The sequence below is a fragment of the Chelonia mydas genome, chromosome 1 (genome assembly GCF_015237465.2).
Source record: "Chelonia mydas isolate rCheMyd1 chromosome 1, rCheMyd1.pri.v2, whole genome shotgun sequence".
Lineage (NCBI taxonomy): Eukaryota > Metazoa > Chordata > Testudines > Cheloniidae > Chelonia > Chelonia mydas.
In genome coordinates, this window is record NC_057849.1 from 529,974 (window position 1) to 556,589 (window position 26,616).

Here is a 26,616-nt window from a genome sequence, read left to right on the forward strand (position 1 = left end):
TTTGTGTTAATCTCTTTATTAACTGTGTACAGCTCTGTGCACTCCACTTGGCACGGCCGCCCCGGAGTGGGACAGAGGCTTTCCTCCCAGGGACAGAGAGCGGAGATAGGTGCTGCAGCCATCCAGTGAGAGACAAGCTGGATCTCAGCAGAGCAGGGTGCTTCAGGCCATGGTTCCCACCTTTCCTAACACCACACCCAGGCGCTACCCCTTGTTCCGACCCAACCGGCTTGTCATTTGCTGTGCTCCCTGAGGCCGTGAGGGATCTCTGAGCAGGAGCCTGCCTCAGGCCCAGTCCAGTGGGTGCTGCCGCTGCGTGGCCTGCTTGGGGGCGGAGCGGGGCCTGGCGCATTAAGAATGACTCCCAGGACAACTGTTTAAAAGCAGGGCAGAGCCTGTCAAAACGTGACAAGTGCCGCAGCCCCATGCTCAACCTCGGAGCGTCGTGCATTGGCACATGGGACTGGCGCAGGGATGGCCGACAGAGGCCTTCCCAGGAAGAGTGCAAGACACGCCCCTCACTCTTGTGGGGCCACACAAGCTCCATTTGCCTGGTGTACGGGAACCTGCAGTGGAGCTCCTCTCCTTAGAGTAACCCCCTTGTCTCCCAGCCCCTGGGGAGCGGGGCAAGGGGGCAGGGCTTGCCCTAGTGACTCAGTGTCGAAATGGAGCAGAGACCGAGTAGCCATGGGGTACAATCAGGGTCTGGTTGGGGCTGGTCTCTGCCGGCTCCTGGATCCATGCAAGGGCCCTATGGACAGAGACAGGGCGAGGAGAAACGACAGCCTGGGAGAGCTCCCAGGCCCTTCCAGCAGCTGTGTGCTTGCTGCAGGAGGCTAACAGCGGGGTGAGCAGGCTGGGCCCTGCCCCAGGCATCCCACACACCCAGGGAATCAAGAGGACACTGATCTAGTGGTAATAGGAAATAGCCTTCCAGGGACAGAGAGAAAACCCTGCCCTGGGGCAAGAGAGCCTGGCCGAGAGCTGCTGCTGTGACTAATGAGCCCTCCACAGGCTGCTCCAGAGGGCAATGGGCCCGAGCAGCTGGAAGGCCCCACCCGTGCTGCTCAGCGCCCCAACGTTAGACAGGCTGGCCTGGCCCAAACGCAGCTGGAGCTTGCGTGGCTCTGCTGTCAGGAGGCCCAGGCTGCAGCTCGGGTAGCTCTGATGCTGACACTAATCAGCCCAGTCCCGACTGGAGAGGGAGGGAGTGCCCATCTGGGCTGGATCCAGTGCTGGGAGGAGGCCCAGCCCAGGGTGCGGCTGCAGTGCCCCAGAGAGACTGTTTCACACCCAGGCCCAAGTCCAGGGTGCAGCCATGGGGGACCAGGCAACGTCGGGAGACAGTAGGGCACTAGCTGACGGCATCTGGAGCGCTCTCCGCGGCAGTGGGGAGACTGGCAGCCACCCGCTGGCTAGGGTGGGTTTCCGTGCCAACTGCTGCTGGCAGGGCCGCAGCGGCAGCACCAGGGACCTGCGTCGGGCTGGAGCCTGGCACCGCCTGGGCTGCAGGGGCCTCATAGTCCGAGATGCGGCGCTGCACAATGGAGGGCATGAGCTGCACGTAGGCCCCCATCAGGCGGTGGTTGGAGTGGACGAGCTTCCCAGCACAGCCATCTAGACAGGCCTCCTGCAAGGACAAACCACGGATGTCATGAGGGTCCCAGCTCCATGGGGAGCAGATTCCCATTCCTGCCCACAGCTCCCACTGCCTGGCCCCCTCCACAAAGGCACCCTGCCATCCTCAATACCCGTGCCCATGAAGCTGGACAGCCCACGGCTCTGACCCACGGGATGCAGAGCTAGGAATGGACAGCTCCTCGGCCTGGAGGGAATGAGCAGGCCAGCTGTGCTCCGAGAAGAGCCCCCCCCAGCCCCCGTGCCCGGGCAGGGTCCAGAGCTCACCTCCTCCCTGGTGAGCGCCCGGTAGTTCAGGTTGGAGATGCAGCGCAGGAAGCAGAGCTCCGTCATCCTGTTGTAGACAAGAAGGAAATCCCGCAGCTGGAACAAGAGCAGCAGTGGGGGGGTCAGACCCTGACTCTGTGGCACTGCCCCAGCCACCGGCTCCCCACAGATCCCTCACCCTTGGCAGAGCTGCTGTTCTGACTCTCATCACTGGTACCCCACCGCCTGGCTGGAGAGCCAGCTCTGCTGGCACAAAGCAGATCCCACTCCCGCGGGGTGGCTACGGTGCGCTCAGGGAGGCTGGGCTTACACCCGTTTCCTTTGCTAAGGGGGTCTGAGGCAGCCGCTGTACTGACTGCATTAAAAACTGGCTAAGCGAGAGGTCTCGAAATATGATTGTAAATGGGGACTCGTCACTGAGCTGGTCTGTTCTCAGCAGGGAATTGCACGGGTCAGTTCTTGACCCTATACTATTTAACATCTGTGCCAATCACCTAGAAGAAAACAAAATTGTCACAGATAAACTTTGCAGGGAAAACGAAGACTGGGGGAGTGGTGAGCAATGCAGCAGACAGGTCCCTGATACAGAGCGGGCTCCATCGCTTGGGAGCTTAGCCAGCAAGCAATACGCTGTAACACAGCTAAACGTGGCTGTGTGCATCTGGGAACAGCAAATGTCGGCCACACAGACAGGCTGGGAACTGGGCCCCGGGAAGCAGCAACCCAGAAAGAGATTGGGGGTTGGGCGGGTGGATAACGATCAGAACATGAGCTCCCAGCGACCATACCTCCCGTTTTGGCCTGGACAGCCCCCTTTTTAAGCCGTCCTGGCCGTCCCGACGTTTTTTGGCAGAAGTGGGTATTTGTCCTGTTTGCTGCTGACTTGATCAGCAAGAGCAAACTGGACAAATACCCTTTTGTCAAAAGAGAGTGGTGCGGTGGAATATGGGGGGGGGGGGGGGCAGGAGTGGTGATGCCAGCCCTGTGCAGGGCGGAAAGGCAGCGTTCCAGCGACTCTGGGCTCCTGGGGGGACGAGGGCTTGGGCAAACGGCTTGGGCCAGCCCGCTGTGGTGTCCCTTTTTCCCTTTGGGAAATATGGTCCCGCTAAGCAGTGCAGTGACTCGGTCTGTGTGCGTGGCCGCGGCAGGATCCTGGGCCCGGCGCAGGGGGGGCGAATCAGGGTTAAATCACCCCAGGGCAGCTTGTTCAAGCTGGCTGTGGGGTGGGAGGCTTGAACAAGTCGCCCGGGCAGGCTGCAGAGGCCCCAGCACCGCAGGGTTGGAGCAGGTTAGGCCACCTGGGGGTGGTGTGGGGGGTGGGGTGACACCGGGCCCGGCCCTGCCTGCAGGAGCCGGAGTCGCTGGCCGGGAAACGGCCCGTCCAGCCTGCCATGTCGGAGCAGCACAGGGGGGCGTGAGAAAAGCCCCACAAAGCGCCCCCCACCCCCGGGGCGAGGGCCCCCAGCTCCTTGGCCAGCAGCTCAGTGCCCAGCCCCCCCCCCGCCTCCAACTGTCCCCCAGCCTCCCCCGCCGACCCCGAGCCTCCCCCGCCGCCTCCCCCAGCCTCCAACTGTCCCCCAGCCTCCCCCGACGTCTCCCCCGAGCCTCCCCCGCCATCAGCTTCCCCCCCGCCTCCCCCGAGCCGCCTCCCCCAGCCAGCCTCCCCCCGCCTCCCGAGCCTCCCCCCCCAACCCCCAACTGTCCCCCAGCCTCCCCCGAGCCTCCCCCGCCATCAGCTTCCCCCCGCCTCCCCCGAGCCGCCTCCCCCAGCCAGCCTCCCCCCGCCTCCCGAGCCTCCCCCCCCAACCCCCAACTGTCCCCCAGCGCCCCGCCCCCGCTCCCACTCACGCTGCGAAGCTGCTGCTCCCCCGGCGCCTCCATCCCCAGGGCACGTGACCCGCGCCGGCGCTTTGCAGAGGTCACGTGACTCACTTCTCCACCAGACGCGGCCTGGTTTGAGACGTCACTTCCGTCCTGTGGTTAGAACTGTTTCCGGGGTCAGGTGTCACTTCCGTCCTCCTTGCCTGCAGCGGCTTCCGCTCCTCTCTGGTGATGCCGTCACTTCCGTTCCCCCCCGCGGCGCTGCCCGGCTCCCGACGCGGCTTCCGGTCTGTCCCCCCGAGCGGACCCAGAGCCTCCCGCGCTGGGGACCCGTCAGCGGCCGGAGCAGGTGGGGGGGGGTCGCGGGGCCCGTGCTGGGGGCGGCCGGGGAAGGGGGGGTCGCGGGCGCCGTGCTGGGGGGGGGCCGGGGAAGGGGGGGGTCGCGGGCGCCGTGCTGGGGGGGGCCGGGGAAGGGGGGGGTCGCGGGGGCCGTGCTGGGGGGGGGCCGGGGAAGGGGGGGGTCGCGGGGGCCGTGCTGGGGGGGGGCCGGGGAAGGGGGGGGTCGCGGGGGCCGTGCTGGGGGGGGGAAGGGGGGGTCGCGGGGGCCGTGCTGGGGGGGGGCCGGGGAAGGGGGGGGTCGCGGGCGCCGTGCTGGGGGGGGCCGGGGAAGGGGGGGGTCGCGGGCGCCGTGCTGGGGGGGGCCGGGGAAGGGGGGTGTCGCGGGCGCCGTGCTGGGGGGGGGCCGGGGAAGGGGGGGTCGCGGGGGCCGTGCTGGGGGGGGCCGGGGAAGGGGGGGGTCGCGGGCGCCGTGCTGGGGGGGGCCGGGGAAGGGGGGGTCGCGGGGGCCGTGCTGGGGGGGGCCGGGGAAGGGGGGGTCGCGGGGGCCGTGCTGGGGGGGGCCGGGGAAGGGGGGGTCGCGGGGGCCGGCGAAGGGGGTCGCGGGGGCCGTGCTGGGGGGGGGGCCGGGGAAGGGGGGGGTCGCGGGGGCCGTGCTGGGGGGGTGCCGGGGAAGGGGGGGTCGCGGGGGCCGTGCTGGGGGGGGGGCCGGGGAAGGGGGGGGGTCGCGGGGGCCGTGCTGGGGGGGGGCCGGGGAAGGGGGGGGTCGCGGGCGCCGTGCTGGGGGGGGCCGGGGAAGGGGGGTGTCGCGGGCGCCGTGCTGGGGGGGGGGCCGGGGAAGGGGGGGTCGCGGGGGCCGTGCTGGGGGGGGGGGTCGCGGGGGCCGTGCTGGGGGGGGCCGGGGAAGGGGGGGTCTCCGGGGCCGTGCTGGGGGGGGGGCCGGCGAAGGGGGTCGCCGGGGCCGTGCTGGGGGGGGGCCGGGGAAGGGGGGGTCGCGGGGGCCGTGCTGGGGGGGGGGCCGGGGAAGGGGGGGTCGCGGGGGCCGTGCTGGGGGGGGGCCGGGGAAGGGGGGGTCGCGGGGGCCGTGCTGGGGGGGGCCGGGGAAGGGGGGGGTCGCGGGGGCCGGGGAAGGGGGGGGTCGCGGGGGCCGTGCTGGGGGGGTCGCGCGGGCTGTGTTGGGGGGGGGGCCTCACGTTTGTTTAGCGTCCCCTTATGCTGAGTGTCCCTCACCCCGCTTCTGGGATTAGCAGGGGGTACCTGTATGGGCAGCGCATGGCTCAGCCCTGCTGCCTGCCCAGCGCTCTGGGATGGGGGTCAGGGGAGCGCCCTGGTGGGGATTGGGTTTTTCTGGAGGCCCGGCTTGGAGCCGTCCATCGCCCTGGCACGGGTGCGGTTGTGGTAGACAACAAGCGGCTTTGGTCCCCGGGGCCTGGCTAAATACCCCCAGGGAGCAGGCCCCACTGGCTCTTTCTTGGGCACGGGTCTATGCCTGCCGTGCTGCTGGCTGCCGGGCTCTTGGGAGGGGGAGAGAGTTGGCTGGTTCCCATTGCTAGACCCCCCCCAACCCAGTCCTGGGGGCCCTAATTCCTCCCAATCTGGGCGGTGTCCCAGGCCTGGGGGCCCTGGGAAGGTAACGGGAGCTGTGGGGCGGGGAGTGGCACTGCCTGCTATGGAATGTGCACGGACTGGTCTGGGCGGGCTGGGCTCTGGCTTATGCTGGAGCCTGCTGCCCCCGGCCCAGGTGTCTCCCCCTTGCTGCCTGCCGGCCCGCCTCTGGGCTGGGAGCTGGGGTTGATGCCGCCTGGTCTTGGGGAGGCAGGGTAAGGCAGGGCTGTAACCTCCAGATTTAGTAGTTCCCTGGTCTTCTGTGCAGAAAGGCTCGGTGCTGTTCCTCCCCCCCCCCCACCCTCCCCCGGCCTGGTGTGGGGGCCAGCTGGGCCCAGGTTTCTGTCAAGCTGAGTGAAGTGCTCATGTGGGGGCCCAAAAGTGCTGGGGCGGGTCCCTCTAGCTTGGCTTTTCTGTGGCATGTGGGGCTGGGCTGCAGGGCAGGCTCAAGGGGTCCGGTTGTGTCTTAATTTCTCCTGAAGGGGCTGCCCTGAAAGCAGGAGCCAGCTGCAGAATGACCCCTGCCCATTGCATGGAGTGAAGCAGCACCCCCCATGAAGCAGTACCTCTGGCACAGGCTGAAGGTAGCTCCTGCTGCAGAGCCTTGGGGACGTGGCTGTTGGCACCTGCTCCCTGGGCACTGGGCCAGGAGCTGCTCAGCTGCGAGAGCCAGGTGTGTCCTGGGGCGGCCTGCAGGCCTGTCCCCCTTGTAGAGCTGCAGGTGTTGGAGAACTCAGGAGATGATGTGAGGCAGGGAGTGAGCTGTTGCTGCCCCAAGGGGAGGGGCCACTCAGCCTATGAAGTGGGGGAGCAGATGCTACTCCCTGTAGATAAATCGGGGGCCTCCTGTTCCACACAACCCCAACCCCCGCTCCCAGACCAAGGGAGAGTCACTGAAACTGACAGGGAGCCAAGGAAACGCTTCTAAACGCAGAGCACAATGGGCCTGTGGAACTCACTGCCAGCAGATGCCATGGCCCAGGAGCTGAGCAGGAGCCAGGCGGGTCCCAGCATCTCTGTGGAAGATGAGCCCCAGCTTTATATCAGGGAAGGGGTACACACGGGAGACCTTTGGGGATGGGGGTGTTCAGGCCAACTCTCAGGTGAGCTCCCCCCAGGAAGGTGGATCTGGGTGAGCCATCGTTTCTTGAGGGTGGAGAGCCGAGTGCTTGGGCAGGACACAACCCTGAGGAACAGGCTGGGGACAAGGGGAGCTGTGCTGTCTCTGGTGGTAAGGCAGCCACCTCTGGGGTGAGTCACAGCCACACTGCTGCGTCTGCTAGGAGCCCAGGGTGTGTCCCTGAACCCAGTCCTCGACAGTGCAATGCTGCCTCTAGCCAGCAAGGCCTACCGTCTCTTCTGCTCCATGAGCCCCAGCCCCAGGGGGCTGCTTTGAGCCTGGGGTGAGGGAGTCCAGGCCCTGGAGGTGGCAGAGGAGTGTGGGTTGCTGGGCCCTGGACCTGCACAGCCCTGGGTGGTCCTGGGCTGGGAGGAGTAGGCCCCCACCCACGCGCCAGGCAGGGGAGGCCGAGTGGGGGTGCCCCCTGCCTGGAGTCTTGGCAGGGATCTGGCAGCTGCTGCCTCTGTGGCAGGCTCCTGGGCCCATGCACACAGAGCCCATTGTTCTCGGGCGTGACTGGCAGGTGCAGGCAGCGATGGCCCCGGCTCCTGGGGACAGTCTCTGGGGAGGGACCGATCTGGCTTACCCATGAAGGTACCTGTGGGCAGCGGGCAGTTGGTGATCTCTGGAAGCCAGGACATGCTGTCTTGGCAGTGCCAGCCGAGCTGCCAGCACTGCTGCCATTCTCACCAGGGGCAGAGGCCTGGGGGGTGCCCAGGGGGCTGGCTCTGTCACCTCAGCACCCGAGGCAGCCTCAGCTGGGGTGGGCAACAGCCAGCCCCGGGGTGGGGGAGCTGCGGGGGCTGGAACACCTGGGCAGCGCCTGGAGGCCCATGGTGCGGTGTCGCTGCCCCTGCCTGCGCCTAAAGCAACTTCGCACTCTTCCCTGGCCAGTTCTCTGTGTGTGCTTGCAGGGCCAGACCCCCTGTGGGCAGACAGGATGCCCAGGGTGCTGCGGGCAGTTCTCAGGGGCCGGGATCCCAGAGGGCGGGGGTAAATCTGTGTGCCAGTCTCTGCGGGTGACCATTGGGGCTGAGTCCCAGAGGAGCTCCTCGGAGAGCTGGGGGTGGCGGGTGGGCCGGGGCCTGGGGAACAGACTGCAGAGAGCGAGGCTGGGACCAAGCCTGCTGGCCCCTCAGCGTTGCCCTGTCCCTGCAGATCCTGACCATGACGGATGGGCTCATGAGCAAAGCTGCCACCATGGAGATCCCCATCAACGGAGCCGGGGACACAGGGAGCCTGCCGGAGGACGATGGCCTGGAGCAGGTATGTGGGCTGGGTGAGATGGGCATGTCGGGCTAGAGGGGTGTGTCGTGGGGAGGGGCGGCGAGGCGCAGGTCTAGATGGGTGTGTTGGGGGAAAGGGAGGCACTGGGCAAGAAGGGCATGTCAGGGGGATGGGAGGCCCCAGCTAGAGGGGTGTGGGGAGGCGAGGCCCTGGGCTAGAGGGGCGTGTCGGGGGATGGGAGGTGTGATGGAGTTACAGGTCCAATGCTCTGGGACTGCTTGGTATGAAGTCAGCCAAGGCTCTGGGTAGTGTGGCTCCCCTCGGGGCTGTCTGGGGCAAGAAGCCTCTTCGGCTATGGCCTTCCTGGTCTGACCTCAGAACATTCAGCCCCCTGTTCACACCGTGCACTTCCCATTCGCGGGTCCACCTGGACGGGACCCCGGGGAAGCCAGAGGGTCCTGTACCCCAACTCCGCAGTCAGACGTAACTCTCAGCCAGCCAGTAAAACAGAAGATTTATTAGGAGACAGGAACACAGTGTAGAGCAGAGCTTGTTAGAACAGAAATTAGTGACTTTCAGCACAGTCCATTTTGGGGGGACCCTGGGCCAGACGCCCTGGACTCCCCATCTTCGAGTCCCCCACAGCAGACCACCCAGCTTCCAGCGACCTGGCCTCTGACACCCTTGTAGCTCCTCCTCCTGGTCTTTGTCTCCCTTCCCTGACAAAGTGTCACCTGCTTGCATCCCCCTCCTGGTTCTCAGGTTACTAAGGGCATCGGCCATCGCTATCTGCAGGCAACTGGAGAAGCCTCACCGCCCCGGGATCTCAGCAAAAGTCACACCCTTATCCCCACCACGTCGACACTGGTGCAGAAAACAGGGAAACTGAGGCACACGTAGTATTCATTCAAAAGAGTAAAACTCTGTCACGGAGTCACCAGGGCGATGCTCTGGAACTGCTCCCTACGAAGCCAGGCAGGATACTGGGGGAGCCTTCTCTCTCGGAGCAGACTGTCTCCAGGGCGAGAAGCTTCCACCTTCCTGGGTCTGACCTCGGAGCATTCAGCATCCCCTTCCACACTGTGTGCTTCCCACAGCGAGTCCGCCCAGGCGGGGTCCTGGGGAAGCGAGAGGGTCCTGCACCCCAACTCTGCAGTCAGACATGACTCTCAGCCAGCCAGGAACACAGACTGTTTATTAGGCGACAGGAACACAGCATAGGGCAGAACTTGTTAGCCCGGAAATCAGTGACTTTCAGCACAGTCCATCTTGGGAGTCCTGGGCCAGACACCCTGGATTCCCCGGTCCAGCCCCCCCACGCAGGCCTCCAGCCACCCAGTCTGACACCCTCCTGTTCTCCTCTGTCTCTTTGTCTCGCTTCCTGGGCAAAAGGTGTCACCTGGTCGGATCCCCCCTCTGGGTCTCTGGTCACACAGGTGCAAACAGCTGGGCAGCCTCACCTGCCCTGAGGGCCTCAGCAAAATCACACCCGCAATTCCTGAATTATTGATGCAGTACAACAGGGAAACTGAGGCACACACAGTATAAGTATAGGACAGTAAGAGTCATGTGCATCCTAACAAGATGAATAAAACCCCACTTCGTCACAGACTCACATAAGTGAGTACAACATAGCAAAGGAAAACCCCACTTTGTCACAGGGGGCACCGGGCTAGGAGATGGGAAGGCACTGGGCTAGAAGGGATGTGTGGAGGAGAGGGGAGGTGCTGGAATAGAGGGCTGTGTTGGGAGGGGAGGCGCCGGGCTAGGGGGGACTGTGTCGGGGGGGAGGGGAGGCGCCGGGCTAGGGGGGACTGTGTCGGGGGGGAGGGGAGGCGCCGGGCTAGGGGGGACTGTGTCGGGGGGAGGGGAGGCGCCGGGCTAGGGGGGACTGTGGCGGGGGGAGGGGTGACGCCGGGCTGGGGGGGTGTTTTGGGGGGAAGGGAGGCAGTGTGTGTTGGGCTCTAAGGACCCACAGAGCTCCCTCCAAGGCTGGGCCTTCGGCACCAGCAACCCGTCTTTCTCCATGGCTCCCTACAGTGAATCCAGCCCAGCCCTGGTGGGTACTGGCCCTGTCAGGGTGCAGTGCTCCCTGGGAGTCTTTGCAGTGAGGCCTTTGCAAAACAAAGTTACCATTTGTTAATCGCTGGCTACAGAATCTGAGTGCCCTTGGCTAGCACAGAGGACAAAGGTTAAGCCAGGGCAATGAAAGCTGTTACCTATTCTGGCTCTCAAGAAGAGCTCTGTGGATCCTCTGAGAAAGCTTCTCTCTCACCGTGAGAAGTTGGCCCAATGAGCGGTCTTACCTCGCCCGTCTTGTCTCTGTCAGTCCCAGGTGAGAGTTCACCCGCCCAGGGTGACTGCCCTGAGGGTTAGGTGCTGGTTGCTGGAAGTGGTTTGGGGGAGGGGAGGCATCCGATGAAGTGAGCCGTAGCTCACGAAACCTTATGCTCAAATAAATTTGTTAGTCTCTAAGGTGCCACAAGTCCTCCTTTTCTTTTTACGGATACAGAATAACACGGCTGCCACACTGAAACCTGTTTTGTCTCTGGATCTTCTGTTGATCTGGGTCAGTTTCAACCAGTTCTTCAATGGCCAGTCATGCCCCCCAGACAGCGAGGTGCCACCCCTGTTGCACCCTGGCTAGCCATGAAGGTACAGAGGGAAACGGACATACCAGGGATCCCCCCTTCCTCCTAGGTTGGCCGGGTGCAGCAGGGCCAGGCTGCCCTTGGGGGCTGACTCCCAATTCCAGGGGCCGGTCTGAGCCCAGAGCGGACTCTGCTCTTGTCCGTTTCAGGACCTGCAGCAGGTGATGGTGTCGGGGCCCAACCTGAACGAGACCAGCATTGTGTCGGGGGGCTACGGGGGCACCGCCGAGGGGATTATCCCCACCAGCACTGTCAAAGGTAAGGGGCCCTGGGATGGGTCTTCCCCTGCTGGTCCCCTCTGGGGTGTCCCTGGGCCTGGTGCCTCTGCAGGGGCGCTGCCGGCTGCAGTCTGTCAGGCAAAGCGTTCTGTAGAGTGAGAGGTGGGCTGCCCCAAAGTCTGGGGCAGTAGCGGGCCCCCAGGGGCTCTAGAGGGCAACGGTGTACAGGAAGACACAGCTCTGCTGTGGGGCACAGCGCCCCCACTGGCCATCTAGTGCATTGCAGAGGAGGGGCACTAGCTTTAGCTATTCTGTTGCCTGCTTCCCTGCCAGGCTGTGGAGACCAGGGTAGCCAGACTGGGGAGCCCCTAGCCCAGCCCCGCCCCCAGGGTGACCTAGGAGAAGAGAGCAGCTGAGACCCAGCACCAAGCCCTGCCTGGCCCTGAGGACTCTGCTGGCTGGGGGAGCGGGAGCAGAGCTGCTGCCCCTCCCCGGCGGGTGGGAGGCTAGCTAGGAGCCCAGCAGGCAGCTCCCGCGGCAGAGGATCTGGATTGGCACATTGGGCCCCAGCCTGGGAGGCCAGGCCCTGCTGGGTAGGGGCACCTGGGGTGTGGGCCCCGCTCCGACCCTGTTGTGTGGTTCTGTCTAGGCCCTGCGGTGCAGTATAACACCTCCTTCCCGGGACTGCGGCTCCTTCATGCACAAGGTGGCTCCCGTTTACCTCCTCGGGGCTTCACTAACTGGCTGGTGCAGGGACTGCCCTCCTGGTAGCCTGGCCTGGGGCTATCAGAGGACCCGTGGGCTGGCTGGGCCCTGCGGGGACACGGGGGCTGCCGAGCGTCACGGAGTCCCTGGGCGATGCTCTGGAACGGCTCCCTACGAAGCCAGTCAGGACTCTGGTAAAGTCTCCTCTTTGTGAGCAGCCTGCCCCCAGGGCAAGAAACTCACCCGACTTCCACCTCTCCGAGTCTGACCTCGGAGCATTCAGCATCCTCTGCCCCTCCCTGCGCTTCCCACAGCGAGTCCGCCCAGGCAGGGTCCTGCCCCCCAACTTCGCAGTCAGACGTGACTCTTAGCCAGCCGGGAAAACAGAGGGTTTATTAGATGAAGGAACATGGTCTAAACCAGAGCTTGTAGGTGCAGAGAACAGGACTCCTCAGCCGGGTCTATTTTGGGGGGCAGTGAGCCAGACAACCATGTCTGCACTTCACTCCTCATCCCCAGCCAGCCCCAAACTGACTCCCCCTCCAGCCCCTCCTCCTCTGGGCTTTGTCCTGTCATCGGATTCCTTTGTTCTCCAACCCTTTAGCTCTCATCTTGCGGGGGGAAGGGCCCAGGCCATCAGTTGCCAGGAGGCAGTGTGTCGGCCATTTATGTACCCTGGCCCTTTGCTCTGCAACAATTACACCCCCTTATCCCACCACCTAGAGACTTAAGAAATGCCGAGGGGAAACTGAGGCACCCCTACAGTATTCAGAGGAGGGATTAAGAACAGTCCCATTTCGTCACATCGAACTGCTAATCCATCTGCTCCCTCCACCTGCTTCACACCTGTACTGACTGATGGAGAGGCCTGGCTGGAGTCTCCCCTCACTAATGCTTCCTGGCCTCTGCTGGACACTGAACTCCACGGGGTCAGGATCGAAGGCGGAGGCCCACAGGCCACTCCCACCTCCTTCTCAGTGGGGTCTAGCGCTGGGAACAGGGGCTGGGCATCGCTGCTCTGGCTCGTTGGAGGAGTCGGGCGGGAGGGGAGTGCTGCTGTGTGCTCCTCGCGCATGTGAGTACTGGCGTCAGCGGGGGCGGGTGTGTGTGTGTGTGTGTGTGCAAGGCACCCTCAGGGCACTAGCTCATCGGGAACACCCTGCCTTGTTCCAGTGCAGGCCTGGCTGCATGGCTATGGCCACCGGCCAGCACAGGAGGGAGAGTGCTGTCCCCGGGCTGGTAGAGTAACTTAGTGACGCAAGGTAAAGCCAGACCCTGGAAAGTGAGATAATGCCAGTGTCCTGCCCTGGGGGCAGAGCCCCACCATGGTCCCATGGGGAGAGGGGTTGGCATCCCACCCTCTCCATAGTCCCATGCAGGGAGAGGCCAGCATGTCCCCAACGCGCACATCTCCACCATGGTCCCGTGGGGTGGGGGAAAGAACCTGCCGGGTCATGTTCTGGCGTCTGTCACACCTGGGATCTCGACCAGGGCCAATGTCCAGATGCTGGTAGCCAAGACCCGGCTGTATCCCCCAGCCTGGCCTCTGTTCTGTGGCACGGGCGTCAGGGCTGCCCTGTCCCATGAGGCTCCTGCCCTGTGGAGGGAGGCAGCCCAGTCATGGGGGGTCCCCTGCAACCCAGTTAGCTTAGTCACTGGCTTCACCCTTGGAGCCCTTTGGGTCAGAGACAGGGTGGTGAAGAGGCTGCATTGGCAGAGTCCCAGCAGGTAGCCTGTGGCTAACAGCCAGGTGTGTCAGTGGCCAAGTGTGTCACTGCATGGCTTCTCTTGGCCTGGAGTGAAAATGAGAGAAATTTATAAATTCTGCCTGGGGCTGTGCAGGAGGAGGGAGATTGGGGCTTATGTTCGGCCCCACAGCAAAGGGACGGGGGGCGGTCCATGACATGGAAAGGTGCGAAAAGGGAGACTTTCTCACACAGTGTAATTAGCCTGTGGAACTCTCTGCCACAGGATGTCACTGAGGCCAAGGGCTTAGCAAGATTTAGGGAGGGCCTGGCCATTCTGTGGGGACGTGAATAGCCAGAGCGATCAGAGGGAAGAACAGTTCTGGCAGGGATACGAAACCTGCCCCGGGGTTTATGCCAGTCTCTGAGTATTTCTGTCCTGGACTACACCTTCTGGGGGCAGGTTCCTCACTGCTGCCTCAGGCATGGGTCCTACAGAATGTGAGGCTAGCTGGGCCCGGGTCTGGTCCCTGTGTGCAGTGCTGCTACCCAGGGCACCCCTGAGCCCAGGGGGTGCCCTGTCTTGGGACAGTTGCCAGGTCGGAGACAGCTGGCTCAGCCCTGCCTTCTAATTGTCACCTCACTCCATCTCTCCATTTCCCTTCCTGTGCCCATCCCTGTGCACCTAGAATCATAGACTATCAGGGTTGGAAGGGACGTCAGGAGGTCATCTAGTCCAACCCCCTGCTCAAAGCAGGACCAATCCCCAACTAAATCATCCCAGCCAAGATGTCAAGCCTGACCTTAAAAACTTCTAAGGAAGGAGATTCCACCACCTCCCTAGGTAACCCATTCCAGTGTTTCACCACCCTCCTAGTGAAAAAGGTTTCCCTAATATCCAACCTAAATCTCCCCCACTGCAACTTGAGACCATTACTCCTTGTTCTGTCATCTGCTACCACTGAGAACAGTCTAGATCCATCCTCTTTGGAACGCCCTTTCAGGTAGTTGAAAGCAGCTATCAAATCCACCCTCATTCTTCTCTTCCGCAGACTAAACATCCCCAGTTCCCTCAGCCTCTCCTCATAAGTCATGTGTTCCAGTCCCCTAATCATTTTTGTTGCCCTCCGCTGGACTCTTTCCAATTTTTCCACATCCTTCTTATAGTGTGGGACCCAAAACTGGACACACTACTCCAGATGAGGCCTTACCAGTGTCGAATAGAGGGGAACGATCACGTCCCTCGATCTGTTGGCAGTGCCCCTACTTATACATCCCAAAATGCCATTGGCCTTCTTGGCAACAAGGGCACACTGTTGACTCATATCCAGCTTCTCGTCCACTGTCACCCCTAGGTCTTTTTCTGCAGAACTGCTGCCGAGCCATTCGATCCCTAGTCTGTAGCGGTGCATGGGATCCTTCCGTCCTAAGTGCAGGACTCTGCACTTGTCCTTGTTGAACCTCATCAGATTTCTTTTGGCCCAATCCTCCAATTTGTCTAGGTCCCTCTGTATCCTATCCCTACCCTCCAGCGTATCTACCTCTCATCCCAGTTTAGTGTCATCTGCAAACTTGCTCAGGGTGCAATCCACACCATCCTCCAGATCATTTATGAAGAGATTGAACAAAACCAGCCCCAGGACCGACCCTTGGGGCACTCCACTTGATACCGGCTGCCAACTAGACATGGAGCCATTGATCACTACCCATTGAGCCTGACAATCTAGCCAGCTTTCTGTCCACCTTATAGTCCATTCATCCAGCCCATACTTCTTTAACTTGCTGGCAAGAATACTCTGGGAGACAGTGTCAGAAGCTCTGCTAAAGTCCACTGCTTTCCCTTCATCCACAGAGCCAGTTATCTCGTCATAGAAGGCAATTAGATTAGTCAGGCATGACTTGCCCTTGGTGAATCCATGCTGATTGTTCCTGATCACTTTCCTCTCCTCTAAGTGCTTCAGAATTGATTCCTTGAGGACCTGCTCCATGATTTTTCCAGGGACTGAGGTGAGGCTGACTGAGGCCTGTAGTTCCCAGGATCCTCCTCCTTCCCTTTTTTAAAGATGGGCACTACATTAGCCTTTTTCCAGTCATCCGGGACTTCCCCCGATTGCCATGAGTTTTCAAAGATAATGGCCAATGGCTCTGCAATCGCATCCGCCAACTCCTTTAACACTCTCGGATGCAACGTATCCGGCCCCATGGACTTGTGTACGTCCAGCTTTTCTAAATAGTCCCGAACCACTTCTTTCTTCACTGAGGGCTGGCCACCCCGTCCCCATGCTGTGCTGCCCAGTGCAGCAGTCTGGGAGCTGACCTTGTTCGTGAATACAGAGGCAAAAAAAGCATTGAATACATTAGCTTTTTCCACATCCTCTGTCACTAGGTTGCCTCCCTCATTCAGTAAGGGGGCCCACACTTTCCTTGACTTTCTTCTTGTTGCTAACATACCTGAAGAAACCCTTCTTGTTACTCTTAACATCTCTTGCTAGCTGCAACTCCAGGTGTGATTTGGCCTTCCTGATTTCACTCCTGCATCCCCAAGCAATATTTTTATACTCTTCCCTGGTCATTTGTCCACTCTTCCACTTCTTGTAAGCTTCTTTTTTGTATTTAAGATCAGCAAGGATTTCACTGTTAAGCCAAGCTGGTCGCCTGCCATATTTACTATTCTTTCTACACATCGGGATGGTTTGTCCCTGTAACCTCAATAAGGATTCTTTAAAATACAGCCAGCTCTCCTGGACTCCTTTCCCCCTCATGTTATTCTCCCAGGGGATCTTGCCCATCAGTTCCCTGAGGGCGTCAAAGTCTGCTTTTCTGAAATCATAGAATCATAGAATCATAGAATATCAGGGTTGGAAGGGACCCCAGAAGGTCATCTAGTCCAACCCCCTGCTCAAAGCAGGACCAAGTCCCAGTTAAATCATCCCAGCCAGGGCTTTGTCAAGCCTGACCTTAAAAACCTCTAAGGAAGGAGATTCTACCACCTCCCTAGGTAACGCATTCCAGTGTTTCACCACCCTCTTAGTGAAAAAGTTTTTCCTAATATCCAATCTAAACCTCCCCCATTGCAACTTGAGACCATTACTCCTCGTTCTGTCATCTGCTACCATTGAGAACAGTCTAGAGCCATCCTCTTTGGAACCCCCTTTCAGGTAGTTGAAAGCAGCTATCAAATCCCCCCTCATTCTTCTCTTCTGCAGACTAAACAATCCCAGCTCCCTCAGCCTCTCCTCATAAGTCATGTGCTCTAGACCCCTAATCATTTTTGTTGCCCTTCGCTGGACTCTTTCCAATTTATCCACATCCTTCTTGTAGTGTGGGGCCCAAAACTGGACACAGTACTCCAGATGAGGCCTCACCAGTGTCGAATAGAGGGGAACGATCACGTCCCTCGATCTGCTCGCTATGCCCCTACTTATACATCCCAAAATGCCATTGGCCTTCTTGGCAACAAGGGCACACTGCTGACTCATATCCAGCTTCTCGTCCACTGTCACCCCTAGGTCCTTTTCCGCAGAACTGCTGCCTAGCCATTCGGTCCCTAGTCTGTAGCGGTGCATTGGATTCTTCCATCCTAAGTGCAGGACCCTGCACTTATCCTTATTGAACCTCATCAGATTTCTTTTGGCCCAATCCTCCAATTTGTCTAGGGTCTGTATTCTGCTGCTCTCCTTTCTTCCTTGTGTCAGGATCTTGAACTTGACGATCTCATGGTCACTGCCTCCTAGGTTCCCATCCACTTTAGCTTCCCCTACGAATTCTTCCCGGTTTGTGAGCAGCAGGTCAAGAAGAGCTCTGCCCCTAGTTGGTTCCTCCAGCACTTGCAGCAGGAAATTGTCCCCTACCCTTTCCAAAAACTTCCTGGATTGTCTGTGCACCGCTGTATTGCTCTCCCAGCAGATATCAGGGTGATTGAAGTCTCCCATGAGAACCAGGGCATGCGATCTAGTAACTTATGCGAGTTGCCGGAAGAATGCCTCGTCCACCTCATCCCGCTGGTCCGGTGGTCTATAGTAGACTCCCACCACGACATCACCCTTGTTGCTCACACTTCTAAACTTAATCCAGAGAGTCTCAGGTTTTTCTGCAGTTTCATACTTGAGCTCTGAGCAGTCATACTGCTCCTCATTTGGCACTGCCCTGCCTGGCCCATCCCCTACCTTTCCAGGCTCCTTTGTCACTTCTCTTTCCTCCCGCGGACCATCCATCTCACCCAGTGAATCTGCTGCCAGCCGGATTGCCAGCCAGGCAGATGCATCAGCAGGTCCCCTCCTTGACGCCTCATGGACTCCCTGCCCCCTCTCCTGCCCCAGGCCAGAAAGTGCCTTCCAGTATCTGCAGGGGAATCAGTCCTCTCCCAAAGGATTAGCCCCAGTGACTGCCCTGGGGAGCTGCCCCTGCCCTGCTGTGGTGTAGGGTTGAGGCCCCCCGCTCTTGCTGGCATTGCAGGGCAGCCTGGAGGGGCCCAGGCAAGGGTACCACTGCCTCATGAGGCTGCAGGGGCACCGTGGCCTGGTGACTATCACCCCTGAGTGATGCTGGCCCCTGCCGAGCCCCCGCTGCTGTTGTCCGGGCCCTGCCACTGCTCATCTGCTGGGGCCACCCCTGCATGGCTGAGAGGGCGAGCTTGGTAGCACCCACCCAGAGAGGGCTCGCAGTGCCAGCTGGCTCGGAAACCATGGGACAACGAAATAACAAGTGCATCGGGGCCAGTGGGGTCGCCCGGGGTGTGTGTGTGCGCGTGCGCTGAGGCCAGTGGGGCTACCACAAGGGGGTGTGTACGTGCGTCGGGGAGGGGCATACGTGCACCTGGGCCAGCGGGGCTGCCACCCGGGGGGAAGGGGGAAGTGTGTAAGTGCACCGGGGAGGATGGGGGACGGGTGTACGTGCACCTGGGCCAGTGGGGCTGTGGCGGGGGGAGGGGGGCATGCGTGCACTGGGGCCACCTGGGAAAGGGGACTCGCCCTGGGGCCACTTGAATAACCTGTGTGCGTGCACGCTGAGGCCATCAGGTGCAGCGGGGATGGGTGTGCTCTGAGGCCGGGGCTGACATGGTGGGGTGCACTGCTGCCGGGGGAGCCCTATGGGCACCCAGTGGGTCACTGTTTGGAGCTTTCCTTCCCAGCCAGTGGACTGTGAAGTGTGTCATGAAGTCCCCGGGCGATGCTCTGGAACTGCTCCCTACGAAGCCAGGCAGGACTCTGGGGAAGTCTCCTCTCTGGGAGCAGACTGTCTGCAGGACACACAGCTCACACAGCTTCCACCTTCCTGGGTCTGACCTCGGAGCATTCAGCCTCCTCTGCCCCTCCGTGCGCTTCCCCCAGCAAGTCCGCCCAGGCGGGGTACTGGGGGGGCCAGAGGGTCCTGCACCCCAACTCCGCAGTCAGACGTGACTCTCAGCCGCAGGGAACACAGAAGGTTTATTAGGCAACAGGCACATGGTCTAAAACAGAGCTTGTAGGTGCAGAGACCAGGACCCCTCAGCCGGGTCCATCTTGGGGGGTAGGGAGGCCAGAGCCCCATCTGGGCCTCCCTCCATTTCCCCAGCCAGCTCCAAACTGAAATGCTCCCGCCCCTCCTCTGGCCTTTGTCTCTCTCCCGGGCCAGGAGGCCACCTGATCCCTTTGTTCTCCATCCCCTTCAGTAGGCACCTTTCAGAGGAGGGGCCCAGGCCATCAGTGGCCAGGAGACAGGGTGTCGGCCATTCTCTGTGCAGACGGCATCACACTGGCCCTCTAGGGCTCTGCAACAATCACCCCCCTTATCCCACCAGCTAGATACTTCAGAACTGTCTAGGGGAAACTGAGGCACCCACCCACTATTCAGAGAAAACATTAAGAACATTCCCACTTCGTCACAAAGTGGTTTTGCCCGACAGCACGGTTCCCAAATCCCCTGCCTCCGGGAGCTGGGGCTTTAGGCAAACCTAGCATCATTTGGCTGGAGACAAACCCAGGAGAGTTGGTGGCACTGGGACCCCAGCCCTCCTGCTGGTGGGGCACCAGCACTGCCTTCCCTGTGCTGCTGAGGGGGCCAGTGTGCCGGGAAGCTCAGCCTAGCCGTGGGAAGTGGGTCTCAGGGGCTGGGAGGGGGCCTCCAGAGCTGGGCAGTGCCCGGCAGCTGCCCCCAGGCACAGTGACTAGGCCTTGGAGGAGTTGCTACCCCACATCCTAGCCATGGGGCTGAATCAAGGTCTCGGTGCAGGGGGGTCTCACTGCCCTGTCCTGGGCTCCATGTGTTCCAGGCTCCGGGCTGCACCCACCCCACCCCAGCTCCTTGGCGACGGGAGACGAGGCCGCCCGGGGCATCGCTGTGGAGAAGTTTGATATTGTCAAGAAATGGGGCATCAACACATACAAGGTGAGTCTCTTGTCTTGGGCCATGAGGGTGGGGGAGGGAATGGGCAGTCCTGTTGGGGGAGGGGCTGCGCTGCCTGGGGGGGAGGGACCCACTCTCCCATGGGGCAGCTGGGAGGGGGAATGGGCTGCTTGGGGCAGGAGAGAGGCTGGCTGTCCCTTGAAGCAGGGGCAGGGGTGTCTGCGATTGGGCTGCCCATGAGGCTGGGACTGGCTGTGGGGAGAAGCTGAGAGAACTGGGGCTATTTAGTCTGCAGAAGAGAGGAGTGAGGGTGGATTTCATAGCTGCTTTCAACTACCTGAAAGGGGGTTCCAAAGAGGATGGCTCTAGACTGTTCTCAGTGGTAGCTGACGACAGAACGAGGAGTAATGGTCTCAAGTTGCAGTGGGGGAGGTTTAGGTTGGATATTAGGAAACACTGTTTCACTAGGAGGGTGGTGAAGCACTGGAATGGGTTACCTAGGGAGGTGGTGGACTCTCCTTCCTTAGAAGTTTTTAAGGTCAGGCTTGACAAAGCCCTGGCTGGGATGATTTAATTGGGGATCGGTCCTGCTTTGAGCAGGGGGTTGGACTAGATGACCTCCTGAGGTCCCTTCCAACCCTGATATTTTATGATTTTATGACTGGCTGTCCCATGGGGCCAGGGAGGGGGCTGGAGTACAAACTGCATGAACTTCCCTCCTAAATATTCAGTGGGGGCTTGTTGGAGCTGCCCCTTGTGGACCCACCCCCCGGGGCCCGGGGGAGCTCTTGTCCCCGGAGCCGGGCCCCCTTGACCCGTGGCCCTCCCACAGTGCACCAAGCAGCTGATCTCAGAGCGCTTCGGCCGGGGCTCGCGCACTGTGGACCTGGAGCTGGAGACACAGATCGAGCTGCTACGTGACACGAAGCGCAAGTACGAGTGCGTGCTGCAGCTGGCGCGGGCGCTGACCCACCACTTTTACAGCCTGGTGCAGACCCAGCACGCCCTGGGCGACGCCTTCTCCGACCTGAGCCAGAAATCCCCCGAGCTGCAGGTACGAGCCCAGGGCGAGGGCTGGCTGGCTCTGGCGGGGCGGGATGGGGCCCGGGCGAGGGCCGGCTGGCTGGGGCAAGGCGGGACCCGGGGCGAGGGCCAGCTTGTTGGGGCGGGGCCCGGGGCGAGGGCTGGCTGGCTCTGGCGGTGCGGGATGGAGCCTGGGGCGAGGCGGGGCCGGCTGGCTGGGGCAAGGCGGGGCCGGCTGGCTGGGGCCAGCTTGTTGGGGCGGGGCCCGGGGCAAGGCGGGGCCGGCTGGCACCTGGCACCACTGTCACGGCCTGTGACCTTGGGCTGGGCCCTGAGCTTCCCCTTCCGTGCGAACAGGGGGCTGATAGCCCTGCCCTGCCGCACGGGGGGCGGAGGGGTTTGTGCAGTGGAGGTTGTGGCAGTGCAGTCAATGGGCCAGGGAAGTGCCCCAGGCTCCCAGCCCAGAACGTGGCACGGGAGGGATGGGCTCTTTCATGGGGTGCAGGCAGGCTTCCAGGATCCTGGGGGCCCTGACCTGCCCCGTCCCCACCCCAGGAGGAGTTTGGCTGTAACGCAGAGACGCAAAAGCTGTTGTGTAAGAATGGAGAGACCCTGCTCGGGGCCGTCAACTTCTTCGTCTCCAGCATCAACACTCTGGTGAACAAGACTATGGAGGACACGCTCATGACTGTTAAGCAGTACGAGACGGCCAGGTGAGTGGGTGAGGGGCCCGGTCCGGGGGGTGCTGGGGGCCGGCACAGCAGGGGGAGCGATGGGTTACAGTTCCCCGTGCTCAGTAGAGGGCCCCTGGGGGCAGCGTGGCTCTGACCCCACCTCCGTGCAGGCTGGAGTACGACGCCTACCGCACAGACCTGGAGGAGCTGAGCATGGGCCCACGGGACACTAGCACCCTGTGCCGCCTCGACGCCGCCCAGAGCCACTTCCAGAGCCACAAGGAGAAGTACGAGAAGCTGCGGGCCGACGTGGCCATCAAGCTCAAGTTCCTGGAGGAGAACAAGGTGAGAGGCGGGGCCCGGCCGGGGCTGCTGCACATGCTCCCGGGGCCACGGGCTGGGCCGGCCTCCCTGCACCAGGAGCTGGGCCAGTACCTCCAGAGCCACTCCACCCTCCTCAGTGCTGGGCTGCCTGCCCCACCGTGAGCCCCACTGCCAACGGCTCCCTGGGTCACCGGTGCAGGGGTGTTGGTGACCCCGACCCCCTCTTGTCACAGGGTCCCCAGACAATGCTCTGGAACTGCTCCCTACGGAGCCGGGCAGGACTCTGGGGAAGTCTCCTCTCTGAGAGCAGCCTGTCCCCAGGGCAAACAGCTCACACAGCTTCCATCTTCCTGTGTCTGACCTCGGAGCATTCAGCCTCCTCTGCCCCTCCGTGTGCTTCCCCCAGCGAGTCCACTCGGGTGGGGTCCTGGGGAAGCCAGAGGGTCCTGCCCCCCAACTCCGCAGTCAGACGGGACTCTCAGCCAGCCAGTAAAACAGACCCCTCAGTCAGGTCTGTCTTGGGGGGCAGGGAGGCCAGAGCCCCATCTGGGCCTCCCTCCATTTCCCCAGCCAGCTCCAAACTGAAACTCTCCAGCCCCTCCTCTGGCCTTTGTCTCTCTCCCAGGCCAGGAGGCCACCTGATCTCTTTGTTCTTTGTTCTTCAACACCTTCAGTCGGCACCTTTGCAGGGGAGGGGCCCAGGCCATCAGTGGCCAGGAGACAGGGTGTTGGCACTCTCAGTTGGGTCCCACCAGAACCAGCATCGTTACAGGAACACAGTCCAAAACAGAGCTTGTAGGTACAGGAAACAGGACCCCTGAATCAAGTCCATCTTGAGGTGAGGGAGGCTAGAGCCCCATCCAGGCCTCCATCCATTTCCCCAGCCAGCTCCAAACTGAAACTCTCCAGCCCCTCCTCTGGCCTTTTTCTCTTTCCCTGGGTCAGGAGGCCACCTGATCCCTTTGCTCTCCAACCCCTTCAGTTAGCACTTCTGTGGAGGAGGGGCCCAGGCCATCAGTGGCCAGGAGACAGGGCATCGGCCATTCTCTGTGCAGACACCATCCCACTGGCCCTCTAGGGCTCTGCAACAATTGCACCCTCTTATCCCACCAGCTAGAGACTTAAGAAATGCCTAGGGGAAACTGTGGCACCCACACAGTATTCAGAGAGAACATTAAGAACGTTCCCACTTCGTCACATCTCTCCCCGTGGCGGGGCAGCGCCAGGCTGGGGGGCTCGGTCAGGGGTGTTGGTAACCCCTTTGAAGTGTTGGGGGGCAGGGCCAGGCTGGGCTTCTGGGGGGTGGACTTGGGGAGTGTTGGGGGCGGGGCCAGGGGCAGGGCTGGGAGGGTGTTGTGGGGGGTGGGGCCGGGAGGGTGTTGTGGGGGGTGGGGCCAGGGGCAGGGCTGGGAGGGTGTTGGGCTGGGGGTGTAGTGGGGGCGGGGCCAGGGGTGGGGCTTGGGGGTGTTGGGATTGGTGGGCAGGGTCAGGCTGGGTTGCTGGGGCGTGGGCTTGGGGGCGTGTTGGGCCAGGGGATGGGCTCCGGGGGTGTTGGGCGGTGGGGCCAGGGGCGGGCTCGGTGGGTGTGGGGGGCGGGCTGTCCTGGGATTGATCTCTTGCTCCCCCCTCTCCCCCAGATCAAGGTGATGCACAAGCAGCTGCTGCTCTTCCACAACGCTGTCTCCGCCTACTTCGCCGGCAACCAGCAGCAGCTGGTGCAGACCCTGCGGCAGTTCAACATCAAGCTCAAGACGCCGGGCGCCGAGAAGCCCTCGTGGCTGGAGGAGCAGTGAGCGGCCTGAACTCTGAGCTCTGGCCCGGGGCCAGGCGCGTGTGGGCGAGGGGGGCCCGGCTGGGGCTAGTGAGACAGGACCCCCACGGAAGCCCCAAGGCCTGGACCCCGGCTGGGTAAATGGGGTCTCTCTGCCTCGGGCGGCCCTGGGCTCTGTGCCCAGGTGGGGGAGGAGAGGTGCCCTGAGCTGTGGCAGGGCTCCCCCATCTGCACCTCTGCCCTGCGAGTTCGGTGTGCCCAGCCTGGGCTGCTCATAGGGGTGCAGTGCTTCAGTGACCCCTCACCCAATGCAGCTGCAGGGCAACAGGGGTCACTCATCATCCCCCAGCCACACTCCGGGGAGGCCGGTGTGTCCTGTCCCCAACAACAGGCCTCATTCCTTGCGGGGGGCCAACGTGTCCTGTCCCCCAGCCCCCCAACGGGCCTCACTCCTGGGGGGGCCAGTGTGTCCCGTCCCCCAGACCCCCAATGGGCCTCACTCCTTGCAGGGGCGGGGGGAGTCTGTGCTGTCCCACCCCCAGCCCTCTTGGGAGGGGCAGCGTTTCCCTTCCCACTTCAAGGCCTTCTGGGGAGCAGGATGGGCTAGTGTCTCCTGTCCTGCCCCAGGGGCCTCACTCCTTACAGCACGGGGGTGCAGCCCCCAGGCCTCAGTGTTCTCAGGGGGAAGGGTGCAGAGGGGCTGGGAGCCAGGACTCCTGGGTTCTATCCCAGCTCTGGCTTGTGACCTGGGGCCAATCCTTCCCTCCCCTTGTGTAGTTGGTCTCTGGCATTTCCGGAGGGGGGGGAATCAGCTGCTTTCATTACTTCCTCCCCCCTCGGACACACACACTACAGCCCCTTCTTCCCCTGCACTGGGGCAGCGGGGGGCTGGGGGCTGCCCTGCCCCTGGGCTCTAGCCCCCTCCCCCACTGTGGGGCAGGAGGACAGATTGGGCTTGGCACACTCCTGCTGGCTGCAGCCTTTCCATTTGCACAGAGCCAGCCTCCTGTGGCCAATGCTGGCCACTCCAGCAGCACTGGGCTCCTCCTGCTCCTCCAGCATGCGTGTGTGCGGGAAGGTAGCCAGGTCTGTTGTGTGCTGTCCACGCCGGGGCCCCTCTGCCACCAGGCCAGGGGGGCGCTGCGGCCCTTTCTCCTCTGCCAGGGGAGAAGTGGTTTGGGTTTTTTTGCTAATTTAATCCCTGGTTCTACCCCAACCCCCCCAACGTCTGTGAAGATTCCCGAATAAAAGGGTACGAAGTCACCCTGTGTGTGCTGGGGCTGGGAGCTGGAGCCCTGCTGGGCATTGGGCTGGGCTGAGGATCGGACGGGGCACACGCTGGGGGATGCTGGGCAGAGGGGAGGGGATGTCCTCCCAGTGCTTTGGTCCCCTCATGGGGGCTGTGGCAGGTGCTCCCTGACTGTCAGGGGCTCCCTCCCTCACCCAGGAGCTGCCAAAGGCTCTGCCCAGGTGTAACAATGCTAGCTTTGGTGGGACCCAACTAAGAGTGCCAATTCAGGGCAAACTGCTCAAAGCAGGGCAGCTACAGCCCACGGCTGGGGTTCCTTTGTACACCAAGGCAAACCCAACCAGCCAGACAGAGAAGACTTTGGTTTTGCCCATAAGTCAGACGTAAGTCACACAAGCCATTCCCTTAGACACTCCAGTTTCCCAGTATCACCACCAGGGCCACTTGTTATGGGGACGAATGGTTATGAAAACCAATACCCCAGTGAAAGAAAAAAGGTTCTCTCGATCCCAAAGGACCAAGCCCCAGACCCAGGTCAATATACAACTCAGATCTTACCCACAAATCACGCTGTTGCCAATCCTTTCGAATCTAAAATCTAAAGGTTTAATCATAAAAGGAAAAAGATAGAGATGAGAGCTAGAATGGGTGAAATGGAGTCAATGACAGACAGTAACAGCGAAGTTCTTGGTTCAGGCTTGCAGTAGTGATGGAATAAGCTGCAGGTTCAAATCAAGTCTCTGGAGAACATCCCCAGCTGGGATGGGTCTTTCAGTCCTTGGTTCAAAGCTTCGGTTTGTAGCAAAGTCCCTCCAGAGGCAAGAAGCAGGACTGAAGACAAGATGGAGATGAGGCATCACCCTTTTATAGTCTCTTGCCATGTGGTCTTCGCTTTCTTTGTCCCAAGGACACGCTATCCAGCACATGGCCTGGAAACACCTCAGAGTTCTGACCATAGGCAGGGCCCTGCACACCTTGCTGAGTCACAAGGTGTGTCTGCCTTCTCTCAATGAGTCAGTTGTGTAGCTGATGGCCCTTAATGGGCCATTAAGCAGGCTAGGCAGAGTTGACACCAACTTGTCTGGGGTGTCCCCCAGAAGCGTAGCATAAGTTTGAAATACAGACAGTGTAGAGCCAATATTCATAACTTCAACTACAAAACTGATACACATGTACACATAGCATAATTATAACCAGCAGATCATAACCTTCCCATAGACACCTCACACGACAACAGTGGTTGCAACAGTGATCTACACGGTTACAGATTCTGCCAATAACGTCGCACCAGGGCCTTGCCAGCCTGGGCTCAGGCAGGAGCCCCTGGAGGCAGCTCAGGAGTAGTGCCTTGGTGGGGCAGCTCTACCCCCTGCAAGGAGAAGGGGGCTCATATGCTGGGGTGGGGCTGTCCCTCTGGGGGGTTCGTTACACTCAGCTGCCCCATCCAGGCTGGGCACTGTGCCCTGGGAAAGGACTGGGGTCATGGCTGAGCTCTCCCAGCCATGCTGCAGCTGAGCCTAGCACCGCCCTGGGCCAGATGGGCAGGGTGTTTCTAGTGGGGGCAGAGCCTCTGTATGGCATCCGTGAGCCCATCGCTGGACACTAGGGCTGCTGGCTGCCCTATCCCATCATGGCCCCAGCTCGCCCTGCTGGATCCCCTGGTACTGGTGCCAGGCTCTGTCCACCCCGCCCACACAGCACGGTACACGGGGCTGGGGCTTCACCCAGCGCTGCAGGCCCTACGCCCTGCTTGGTGAGGCTGCAGGTGTATTACATGCACATTTACTGGAGGGTTGCACGTTTCCTTGTTGCTGCAGGCAGAGCTATCCCCCTGCCGGGCCCCTCGCCCCCAGGCCAGTCTGAGGCTTCATTGCTCGGAGGTCCCTGCCTCCCGCTGCTGCCCTGGCTCACCAGCGTGTCGTCCTCAGGGCTCTGGCCCGGGGCGCCGCGAAGGCTCGCCGACGTTCTGGAACAGAGC

At 61.7% G+C, this 26,616-nt stretch overlaps 2 protein-coding genes across 8 annotated transcripts; one reads left to right on the forward strand and one right to left on the reverse strand.

Annotated features, from left to right (window-relative positions):
• Positions 1–3,919, reverse strand: TIMM10B (translocase of inner mitochondrial membrane 10B). 2 transcript variants are annotated; one of them, XM_037905637.2, is made up of 3 exons: positions 3,754–3,919; positions 1,906–2,001; positions 1–1,630 (listed from the first exon to the last, which is right to left on the reverse strand). In XM_037905637.2, exons 1-3 carry the CDS (start codon positions 3,784–3,786, stop codon positions 1,355–1,357), a joined length of 405 nt encoding a protein of 134 aa, XP_037761565.1. In that variant the 5' UTR covers positions 3,787–3,919; the 3' UTR covers positions 1–1,354. The 2 variants fall into 2 exon arrangements, with proteins under 2 accessions (XP_037761565.1, XP_037761637.1); XM_037905709.2 differs by having other exon boundaries at positions 1,906–1,972; positions 3,754–3,872.
• ARFIP2 (ADP ribosylation factor interacting protein 2) lies at positions 3,876–24,652 on the forward strand. 6 transcript variants are annotated; one of them, XM_043526017.1, is made up of 10 exons: positions 3,938–4,075; positions 7,946–8,053; positions 10,815–10,923; positions 11,533–11,589; positions 17,448–17,543; positions 19,524–19,639; positions 20,430–20,651; positions 21,176–21,333; positions 21,465–21,639; positions 23,256–24,652. In XM_043526017.1, the coding sequence occupies exons 2-10, from the start codon at positions 7,955–7,957 to the stop codon at positions 23,409–23,411; spliced, it is 1,188 nt and encodes a 395-aa protein (XP_043381952.1). In that variant the 5' UTR covers positions 3,938–4,075; positions 7,946–7,954; the 3' UTR covers positions 23,412–24,652. The 6 variants fall into 6 exon arrangements, with proteins under 6 accessions (XP_037761864.1, XP_043381952.1, XP_037761725.1 ...); XM_037905797.2 differs by lacking the exon at positions 17,448–17,543; XM_037906116.2 differs by lacking the exons at positions 11,533–11,589; positions 17,448–17,543.
• Positions 24,653–26,616: the final 1,964 nt, after the last annotated feature.